Consider the following 12,453-nt stretch of genomic DNA (forward strand, 5'->3'; position numbering starts at 1 on the left):
TGAGATGGACTTACAGATTAATAACAAAAAAACTAAGATAATGGTTTTCCAAAATGGTAGCAAAAGATCAAGTAAGCTTAAATGGTTTTTGGGTAAACAAGAGATTGAAATAGTGGAAAAATATAAGTACCTGGGCCTTTGGTTCAAATATAATCTTAATATGAAAGACCACTTTGAGATTACTGCGGGAAAAGCAAAAGGAGCTTTGGTGAAATTATTTAAAATTGCTAATATCCCAGGACTGGCTTCATATGCTCCACATCTCAGGCTGTTTGATACAACAGTTAAATCCGTTATGTCGTATGGTGCTCAGGTCTGGGGTTTGGCTAATGCCAATAATTTTGAGTTAATTCATAGAGAATTTTTGAAGAAAATGTTGGGCCTCAGATATCACGCATCGAATGTGGCTGTTTTATGGGAAACTGGTCGGGTACCACTGAAAATCTTTTTTATAAAAGCAGTTCTAAAATATTATGTAAGAATATTGGAATTGCCTAGAGATAGGCTACCTAGAATCAGTATCGAAAGAATGTGGATGAAAGCGGAGAGTAATTCATGGTGGCTGGATTTCAAAAATTGGCTGGAACGGTTGGGCTTCGGTGATATGGTCACCGAGAAGCAAATTGATAGATGGAAAGAACGAATACCGTCTATAGTTATGAGATGCATAGAACTAGAACTACAGAATATGAATAATGTGCTGAATAGTTCTGGGTTGCTGCGATATTATCGCCCGGTTAAACCGGATTTTGGCATGGCAGGATATTTAAGGGATGCTAGAATCTCAATTGCGATGAAAAAACAGATTGCGAAACTGCGGTTAAACTGTTATATGTCGCGAAGTGCTTCTTTGATATGTAAGATTTGCAACCAGATCTGTAGTTACAGTGATTGGTGCTACCATATGTTTAGCAATTGTGGATATGATATGTACGGGGAATACTTAAGAATGTTGCGTGGTGGTTTTAACTCATATTTCTTGGATTTGTTCGAATTTAACAAGATGTTAAAGAAATTAGATGGTTTAAGTTAAGCGAATTTATTGTTTTGTTTTCCCCCCTTTGATATTGTACTGAATTATATGTCAAATAAACTATTATTATTATTAGTATATTTATCCTCTTCTAACAAGTAAGTGCATTGTTATGTGATACTAATTATATTTATTTAAGAACCCATTATCAAATTAACAAAATTTTATAAAACTGTTTCAAAATTGTGAAGATATCTACATATTAATTTGCTATAAATGAATATACTGTATATAAATATAAATTTATATACTGTATATGTATATAAATTTCACTGTCAACTTCCAAGCACTTTTCTACTCACAAGAACACAGCATGTTTCTTATCGACTGCATCTGCACATTCCTTTACCTACAACAGCATCTATTATGAAAGCTACCAATTAATCTCATGTAGCTACCTTTATTCAGTACACTTCATTCTCCATTCAACTCCATAACAAAAGTTTGATTGGGCTAGTCTAGAGATCTTGGTATACGTACCGTACATATATACATAAGGATTTGTGGGATTGTAAACTTTTACCACTTTTACCGAATTTGTAATATACCAATTTGCTAATTTTAGTTTCATCTTATGCACTCACTGTGTTAATTTAGTTTCTATATTCAGCCTCATACTTCATTTGATTAAATTATAGCTACAGAAAAGTTTAGACAATCTAAATGATTTTTAAACTTACCCTCTGTATATATGTCCAGGTATTTTCCGATTAAATCTAAAAGCATATCTACATATATTCGTAATAAACATGATACAGGATTTATGCTAAACGAGTTTCGTTGCGCCGCCTCTAGTGAAAAGGCGCGATCATGCTGCCACCATAATATCCGGTTCGAGAATAGAAAATTTCCGCCATGCTCCGATTTAAAAAAAAAAAAAAAAATCAGAGTTTTCCCTTCATTTCATAAAATATATGCAAATATCCAAACTTTTCCCCATACGAGCCAAATTTCCCACCATGTCGCAGCATTAGACGCGACATGCATAATATACTTAATTAAACCTTTACGCAAAAAATTCATAAATTTAATATTTTGTCTGAGATTTTATTGATACTTCTTTCTAAAATATTGAATACATAATATAAATAATCTCTTAAAAAAAAAAAAAATGTAAAATTTTAAGTACTCAAGTTAGAGAGCGCTTCGAGCGCAAAACAAGAAACGAGATGGCCATGTGTAGGATAGTAAATACTAATTTGAAATTATTGTCCTCATGTATAAAAAAGTTTTACTTTCAACCAGGTAAAAAATAAACAGTTAAAAATTAGATTGACAATATTTGAATTATATTTTGGTATTATTTTATTATTAAAGAATTAAATGTTTAAAATAAGTTTTAACTTTATATCCATTGAAAGAAGTAACTTAAATTTAAAAATTGCTTATTTTATATTGTTTTATCGTCCACAATTGCACTTACACGCCTCATTCGAGATAAGAAGCTCTTTTAGATTCAATTTTTTTATCATCATGCTTTAAGATGATGATTCAAATCTATTATTTTAAGTTTTGGATTGTTAGCACATTTTTATATGTGAAAAAATAATATGTTTATTGATGATATTTTGTTGCACACTTCCACACTAAGAGTGGGCTGGATGGCCCAGCCATCAGCCCACTCTTAACATGCCAGCCTACCACTCTAGGGAACCTGGGATTGACTTCAGATGAGCAACACCCCAAGAATTTTTTGGGGCAGTTTGGCATGGATTGTTGAGTTTACCAGCCTTTTATTTGGTGGAACATCTGCAGAACTGCTAGATTTCAAACAGGGCTTGAATAGAAAATCTGCCTGCAAACTTATTGTGGAAACTTATTGTTGATTCACATAATTTTACATGATTATGAAATGACTTGAAGTGGAAAATTTATGATTAGAATGTTAAACAGGCTTTAGTGTCCATAGGGTGGAAAGAGTTAATTAAATAAAAACTTGGCACTGGAAAATAATAGTGTGTTTTGTGGAATTTCTTCTTTTTTTGTGTCTATTCAACACACCTTGATAAGACAGTTATTTTTGTTGTGTATTTGTCTCTTTAATCCGATTTTCAGTTCGGTAGACTATCATATACAGCATTCAGGTTATAAACTTCTTTTATTGGTTTGTCATATGCATTTCGGACTCAATTGTAATTACAATTGGTATGGATGCATTTCGGACTCAATTGTAATTACAATTGAGTCCGAAATGCATATGACAAACCAATAAAAGAAGTTTATAACCTGAATGCTGTATATGATAGTCTACCGAACTGAAAATCGGATTAAAGAGACAAATACACAACGAAAATAGCAGCAGCCATAAGTGATTTTTTAAGACAGTTATTATTATTATTATTTTTTTTTTGCATTGTTTGGAATTTTATCTTTAATCAAACATTCAATGATTTTTTTGTCTTAATTTCATGTTTTTTTATAGTTAAACTAGTTATTTGACAAAGGGATATATGTGCAGTAGTGAATTTAGAAACGTGATAACCTAGGCCACTGTTTCTCAACCTCTAACAAATTGTTGCCCCCTTCAATAAAACCATTACGTAGTATCGTCCCCTTCACTTCAAAATTCCAATGCAGAGGGCCAAGGCTAACACCAAATTTGCACTGTATTGAATAGACTAGTGACTAGTATAATGTTATTTGTTTAATTATGTACGATATAATGAATAAAATATCCAATTATTCTTAATATAATGTTTTACTATATCGCCCAGAAAATTGTTTTTTGCCCCCCCAAAATATAAATTGTTACTAATCACCCCCTCAACATGGAAAAATGCCCACATGGGAGCAATATCGCCCTCGTTGAGAAACACTGACCTAGGCCTACAATATGCAGGCATCCCCTTTTTTAATTTTTTAATTTGAAAATTTTTTAATTGAAATAACAAAACTGACTAGACCTGGCATTCTTTGGCCTATCCCTTGTGCACAAACTCCATCTCCAACCAACCAACCTTGAAATAACATGACTTCTGGTGCAAACTGGATGTTGGTATGGAGCCTCCTTCCCCTAAGTTTTCCATATCTGTTCTCATCTTTCATCTATCTAACTTTGTTCTCAAGATTAAGGAAGGATAGATGGACAACAGCGAGAATTTATAGGTCTACAATTTTTTCAAATTTCAGCCCAATTACTCAACTAATATGTCTTATTTTTTCCCTATTTAAACTTTTAATTTGCACTAATTCCTTTATGAATCAGTGTTTCTGCATAAAATTATTTTTTCATTACATTATTGTTATTAAATTTTTGCTTCTTCTAACCCTTGCACCCCTAGGACAGACCTAGTGGGCCTAATGGTAAATGTGCTCCCTGTGTATGTGCTATGAATAATTATTTCCTGAATATGTAATCAAATTTTTTCAGCCATCTGATAGGTTTCCTTAGTGCTAAATATTCAAGGAAAGATTATAGTAGTAAATTATATAATTATATATATAATGCCTTTTCATACGTTTTTAGCATTTGTTTATAGTTCTAATGAACTAAACCACAAAACACAGAGATATGTTTAAAAAATTTATTCCTAGAACCTATAACCGGTGTGTCATAAAAAAACAAAAGAAAAAAGTTCACCACAAACATTTTCGAACTGCTGTGTTCTTCTTCAGGTGTAAAACGGAATTTCTGATGGATCAGAGTGAACGGTTTAGGAAATTTGAGAAACATTCAAAGGTGTTATATGAGGAGCATGTGTATTCATCTGGTTGACATATCATGACACTTAAAAGTTCGGAGTCCATCAACACCTGCTGGGTCAGCAACAGAACCAACTCATCTTTAAAATTGATGCAGTTGTCATTGAGGGTCAATTTATAGATGTGAATGATTTCTAGCCACTTAAGATGTTCCATGTGTGACGTAGTGTGGACGAGCTTTGCCTGGTGGAAAGCCATCACAATGTCTGGATCGACGGCATATGTGGCGAGGACAGTGGTATTTCTCTTATGATGTATGTCCGCTATATGCTCCTGTACTCTGACCTCCAAGAAGCGTTTGGTGGATCTGATGTAAATGAGGTCCCTATCAAATCTGTTGTCCCTAATGGGAATACTATAGACGCCAGGGAGTCTGTTCTGGTTGGGGGTCTTTTCCATTGTGTAGGATGTCAAAGATGGTTGGACATCTCCTATATGTGATCTGAATACATCGTTTCTTGGTGATCTTGGTACAAAGCATTTTTAGGTACGGATTGAATGTGATAGGGACTCGTTGTACCATGTGGGAGCGATTGTCAGATCGTATTCAGATCACATACAGGAGATGTCCAACCATCTTTGACATCCTACACAATGGAAAAGACCCCCCAACCAGAACAGACTCCCTGGTGTGTATAGTATTTCCATTAGGGACACCGGTTATAGATTCTAGGAGTACAGTTCTAATGAACATTTTTGGCTTGATTTACAGGCCTTCAGGTTAGAAGTCATTCCAATTAGAAGTTATGTTGTGTTCCAAAATAGAACAATTCAAAGTTTCTTGGAGGTTATTTAAATTTATTGTTTTAACTTAAGATTTATAAATTTAAATAAAATTATTTATTGAAAATATAAAATAACCTACAGTAAATATTAAATACATCAAATTTGGTGATTTAAAAAAATTTTCATACCGGACCTATATTTATGGGACATTAAAAAATCAAAAAGTTTACTGTATAAATTTTTTATTGAATTTTAAATAATAAATGTTTATTGGAATGTAATTGTTATGCAATAAGTATGTTAGTGATTAATTATTTCTTCATTTCTTTGAATAGTTTTTTTAGAAACTTCATTTTACTAGTTGGATCTATATTTATGGGATGCACTGTACCTTAGCTATAAAAATTAAATTAGATTGTTTAATAAAATTTAAAATTTTACTTCTAATATAATGTTATCATTTTATTGAATTTCTAATAGTATAAGTTTTGAAATTGTTTCAATTTATGTACAGTAAGAAATTTCCGTAACTGGGAAATAGCTAAAATGATGATAATGAAAAAGAGAAGGAAAATAGCGGGTCCTCCTCCAGTAGTACCTCGTTCAATGTGGCCAACTTGGTAATTGAATTTTAATAGTTTAGATAATTAATAAATTTAAAATATTTTTATCGTACATATTATTACTGTATTATCACCATAAAATATATATAATTTTATATATATATATTATAATGTATNGCATAACACCAAAATTGCTGCTTGGCCGATTGTTGTGCCTCTTGGCATAAAATCCATCAACAAAATCCATTTCCTGTCCCAAAAGACAGTTGCCATGATCTTTTGTGCTGAAATTGTCTGTTTGGCTTTTACTTTGGTTGGCGAAGATGTGTGTCACCATTCCATTGACTGTTGCTTGGACTCAGGAGTCATGTGAGACACCCAAGTTTCATCTCCTCTAACGATGTGGTCCAACAATTCATCTCCTTCCTGATCATATCGAGTCAAAAATGATAAAGCACTGTCCAATCTATTTGTTTTGTGATCATCAGAAAGCAGTCTTGGAACCCACTGAGAACACAATTTTCAATAATTCAGTTCCTCTGAAACAATAGTATACAAAACTGATCTTGAAACCTGTAGAAATTCAATTGATAACATTGAAATCATGAATCATCGGTCCTCTCGAATTTTGTTATTCACATCACGAACCAAATCTTCAGAAATCGGAGAAGGTCAGCCAGGGTGTGGCTCATCATGCACATTAACCCACCCATCCTTGAACATTCTCACCCATTTTTGAACTTTACTGTCACTCATAGCCCTATTTAAACTTTTAATTTGCACTAATTCCTTTATGAATCAGTGTTTCTGCATAAAATTATTTTTTCATTACATTATTGTTATTAAATTTTTGCTTCTTCTAACCCTTGCACCCCTAGGACAGACCTAGTGGGCCTAATGGTAAATGTGCTCCCTGTGTATGTGCTATGAATAATTATTTCCTGAATATGTAATAAAATTTTTTCAGCCATCTGATAGGTTTCCTTAGTGCTAAATATTCAAGGAAAGATTATAGTAGTAAATTATATAATTATATATATAATGCCTTTTCATACGTTTTTAGCATTTGTTTATAGTTCTAATGAACTAAACCACAAAACACAGAGATATGTTTAAAAAATTTATTCCTAGAACCTATAACCGGTGTGTCATAAAAAAACAAAAGAAAAAAGTTCACCACAAACATTTTCGAACTGCTGTGTTCTTCTTCAGGTGTAAAACGGAATTTCTGATGGATCAGAGTGAACGGTTTAGGAAATTTGAGAAACATTCAAAGGTGTTATATGAGGAGCATGTGTATTCATCTGGTTGACATATCATGACACTTAAAAGTTCGGAGTCCATCAACACCTGCTGGGTCAGCAACAGAACCAACTCATCTTTAAAATTGATGCAGTTGTCATTGAGGGTCAATTTATAGATGTGAATGATTTCTAGCCACTTAAGATGTTCCATGTGTGACGTAGTGTGGACGAGCTTTGCCTGGTGGAAAGCCATCACAATGTCTGGATCGACGGCATATGTGGCGAGGACAGTGGTATTTCTCTTATGATGTATGTCCGCTATATGCTCCTGTACTCTGACCTCCAAGAAGCGTTTGGTGGATCTGATGTAAATGAGGTCCCTATCAAATCTGTTGTCCCTAATGGGAATACTATAGACGCCAGGAGNGATGAAAACCAGCTTTAAGCAACGGCGTAGTCGAACGGTGTAAGTAATCCTACAATTTTTTGTTTATAGCATAGTTTATACAGATTATTCCCAAAAAATTATACGTATTTTGGAAATGTTGAGTGGAATTAGTCTAGAATCGGTTAATTTTATAGAAGAAAACCTTTCGAACAGCCTTAGTCCGTAAAGTTCCCACCTATCGGGCTGCGATTGGCTCATTCCTACAACGTAATTTTCGGTTAGCGTGGAACGTATCTAAGCGTTATAGGGGGGTCTACTGTATAAACATTTTTATTTTTTATAATTTTAAGTCTTCTTTATTCTTAATATAAGATACAACATTACAAATAAAAATGCATTCACACATCAAGCTCTAATATACTCTGGTCAAAATAATTAGGAGGACAAAAATTTTGCATAGAATTTCATTAATGGCAAACAGTTTGGAATGTCAGATGTTACTGTTACATAATACACAGTAATACATTTTAAAAAATATACGTTTAAGCTAAATTATTGTTATATTTTTATTTTTTTGCACTGTTACAATGTATTGATCAACAATATGTATGGTACATCTACACAAGCAGAACAAATGAATTTTTAGAGTATTTTACTGACTTGTAGGTTGTATGTTCTCTGTAAATGGCAAAACTATTTCTCTTCTGTGTGACTTAAAATTGAAGAGATGAGAAATTCTTTGCCACTCTTCAATGAGAGCAGTCACATATTCCCCTAATTGTTTTCACCTGTGTATTATCAATGTGACTGAAAAATAGATTAACTTATAAAATGCATCCAGAAATTAATTTTCCAGAAATTAAACTAATCTGAATACTTTATTACAAAATTGACTTAATGTTTATTACAGATTTTTTTTTGACAGATATAAATATTATTTTTAATTTTGAATAAATACAATGCCACTGACTACAATAACTTCCTAAATAAATAATAACTCCATTAAAATTCAACAAATATTGACAATCAACCTTGAAGTGATGTTAAAATTTATAATCTAGAATTTTAATCATAATGTTGTAACATAGATGTATTTGATTTGATTTATCAATAATAATAATAATAATATTTTTAGGAATAGAACTTCAGAAATATTTGCTTTTGGAAAAAGATTAAATGAGGAATTTAAAGAAGAAACATTAGAAACAGTCTTTACACATCAATCATATATAACTAAAGAAGAAAAGAAAAGAGAAAATTTAGAAGTATCAATGCAAGATTTAGCTTTGAAATTGGTTGATAATTCTGTACTTATTTCAGAAGGCATGTTATTTTACAATTGTTATAAAGATAGAATTAAGTAAAATTTACTAAATAAATTTAATTTGTATATCAGGTACAGCTATCATGACTAGATATATCATGGCTTATTTAAGACATGTATTTCCATTTTTACCTGAAGAAGGAATATGGTATGTAATCATATTTGTTTTATTTATTTATTTTTTTTCATATTGTTCAATTCTATTATTGATTTAATGATGACTATTTTATCCATCAGAAGTAGTAGGACAATGTTTAAAGCACTGTGATATTATTATTAATAGCACTGTGATCAGTCTTCAAAATATCTTTCAATCTTTCTTTGTGTGATCTTCATAGTTAATAGAATTACCTTGATGTGTTGATTTATGTATTTCAAAGACTTCTCTGGTCAATGATGGGAACTGAGTATACCTCAGAGATACTCAATGAGTCTGGTGGGTCCTTATCATATTCACAACTTAGTATGTATTGATATGATACCTAGATCTTTCAGAACCTGCTTGAAAGAATATAAATACAATATTCAGATGTCTATCTAATACATCACTATCAGTTTTATGCCCTTGATGGTTTAGTTAATGTACATTGGAATCAGGCCAGGCTCATGAAAACCATCAGAAATAAGCATCTCCTACAACATGTGGAAGCCTTTGAAATAAATAAATCAACACATTTTTGACAGCTTGGATGATATGGTTTGAAATTGACACCTAGTAACTTTCAAGGATGTTTTTTATTACTGTTATTTGTTACTTTTGTTTTTCATCACTCATATGGGTGATTTATATATATTTTGTAATTTTTTATTATTTTTGTCATTTTTATTATTTTTTTATCTATATTTGTGCATTTTATGTATTTTTTGTATTTTATATGTTATTTTATTTACTTATATTACACTATTTAATCTTTGTTTAAATTTAAAATGTTTAGCATTCTCTAATTATATTATTTTTCTTGTGTTCTAAATCATTTAATTGTAATGTTTGAACCCTTCTTAATCTGAATAGGGTCTTTTAATGAGAGTGAAAATGTTCATTATTAAATAGTTTTGTTGCTTAAAAGGTTGTGAGTGTATTTGTTTGAAGATTGGAATAACTCAGTCATGATGAGCAAAGACTTGAAAGTACTTACCAATTTGGTGAATTTATTTATGTTTATTATTCCATTAAAAGTTTATTGTGTATTTATTATATTTTGGATTTTTGTGTACATGAATTTTTTCAGTCATACAGACATAACATCAGAACATTTAAAGACTGATTATTTTTCTGTCAAATGTAATTTTGTACATTTATCATTAAAACTTATTCCATCTTCATTATAATGGAATCCAAGTATTTAAAGAAGGATACCCTTGGAAAATTCTTCTGTTCATGTGAATGTTAATTATGCTTATATTTCCAATGATAATATATATATATTTTCAAATTCTTTAAATACTATCCTTCTAATTATAAGCATAACAACTTGGTTATCAGCAAAAAGAATTGTGTCTGTATTCTTGGTTTGGTTTATTTGTTTACAGTAATGCTAGCACTCTGCTTAGTGTTGCTGTCACCTGATGATTCATATAGTGACTCAATCATTGTCCTATGTGCCTTCATACTTCGCACAAAATAGAAGGAGATTTGCAATTGTGAGGAACTGCCCCTTTTAACAGTGATGGTCTGGTGAAGACTGCTCACTTTGTCACTGGATGGGTTTTACCCGAGTGACTGAGGGGTGATGAGTCCGTTGATAGGGTTTTGGCTCCTACTAAGTCCACACGAGATTAGGTTAAACAACAAAAATAAAAATTTAATGAACTGACTCAAAAGCATATGATACAGTAAGCTACTACACTACTGGTTTGTCTACCTTTCATAGTTAACATAATGTCTGAGCCTATTCCTATGTGCTGGTATTTTTTCTATTCAGTCTATATGACTGTATCAGATAGACATTAAAGCCTTATATCTAAGTCCTTATAGGCTAATTGACTGTGAAAGAGAGTTTACATTTTCTTAAGTAGTATACCTCTTAGAACAGTGTTTCACAATGTTTTTCTACTTGCGGCACACCATGACTCAGCATGGCACACCAAAATGTTATTCCCCTCAATAACGTATGAAATGATACTATTAATAGAATTACGTAATGCCACTAACCTATTATTATTGTTATTAAACAGGCATCAACACCTATGAGCAAATTTATTTTACATATAATTTCTTAGAATACATAAAAATGCATGTCTTGTAATAAAGAATAAACAAACATCATCTTATTTCATCAGTGCTGCAGCAGAGAATGAAATACAAGCATAAGAAACGAACAACTGTGATAAAAATATATAAATAAAACTTGAAATTAACAAAATATGTAAAAGTTTATGTCACACCTTTCATCATGTGATGGCACACTGGTTGTGGAACACTGTCTTAGACTGATGATTCCAGATTCCAGATGTATGGGATGTTGGCAAAACACACCAGGATTGGCTGTCAGTAGGGTGGCAAGTAGTCCTCCTTCCTTCTGTGTCAGAAACATCTTGGTGAAGAGACGGAAGACAGGAGAAGACAAGGTGAGAGTGGTGACAGACGGAAGCTTGTCCTCTTGCTTCTGGGAGAGTGTCTGCACCTTGATTGTTGGGTGTGACCCTTTTTATATGTGTTACATGTGAGAATTGACTCAGGTGACTTTGATTTAATATGCTCTAAGTTCGAATCGTGTCCAAATTTGGCTGATAATAATTTGCATTTAAAAGTGGCATGATAATTCCCTTTAGAAACCTGCCCAATGTCCTGCTATTTCTAAGTTAAAAGGTTAATTTGAACTAAATATGGGTAGTTATAGATAAATTTTTAATTTAAAGAAAATTTCATTTAAAATGAAATAACCTGGTGTTATACTCATATAATTTTGCTTATCAATATATGTTACTGGCCAAACTCGATTTCAGGCCAAAAATGGGTTTATCCTATGCATGTCAGGATATACTAGTTTAGCCCAGGACAATCTAGTTTGGCCTAAATACTTTAGGCTTAACTAGTTTGACCTAGGCCAAACTGATTTAGAGTTATTATTCAAGTATATTAATGGTTAAAATAAAATTAAAAGGCAATCAATTAAGTGAACAATGTTTATTTAAACATAGTGTACTTAATTATAAAAAACAGTATTGATTAGAAGTGACACAACACTTGTACAGTACAAAACTATAAAATAAAAATAAGCTAATCAGTACTTATCAGTTCGTATGTTTTTTTTTTGTTTTTTTTGTTTAGCCATGCACTTTTAAAGGTAATTAACTTTCGAAAATATTTTCAAAAATTAAACAAAATAATAAAAATAATTTTTAGAGTCTAACTAAAATTAAAAATTAACTTATTTGTGCTTCTTAGTGTAACATATAAAATATTTAATCTTTTATTTATTTTTACAGGGTGTACTGTGGTGGCATTTCGAATTACACAAAATCATTTTTTT

At 31.6% G+C, this 12,453-nt stretch overlaps 1 protein-coding gene across 1 annotated transcript in view; it reads left to right on the forward strand.

Moving 5' to 3' along the window:
* The first annotated feature begins 2,190 nt into the window (after positions 1-2,190).
* The window catches only part of LOC111620261 (39S ribosomal protein L44, mitochondrial-like), a 43,149-nt gene continuing 32,886 nt past the window's right edge, over positions 2,191-12,453 (forward strand). The window contains exons 1-4 of the mRNA XM_023362156.1: positions 2,191-2,278; positions 5,976-6,081; positions 8,792-8,979; positions 9,053-9,128. Coding sequence (XP_023217924.1) covers positions 2,203-2,278; positions 5,976-6,081; positions 8,792-8,979; positions 9,053-9,128 — 446 coding nt within the window. The 5' untranslated portion in view covers positions 2,191-2,202. The remainder of the gene's footprint in view (positions 2,279-5,975; positions 6,082-8,791; positions 8,980-9,052; positions 9,129-12,453) is intronic.

This window comes from Centruroides sculpturatus, unplaced genomic scaffold (assembly GCF_000671375.1).
Source record: "Centruroides sculpturatus isolate CEXI.00-Female unplaced genomic scaffold, Cexi_2.0 scaffold4, whole genome shotgun sequence".
NCBI lineage: Eukaryota > Metazoa > Arthropoda > Arachnida > Scorpiones > Buthidae > Centruroides > Centruroides sculpturatus.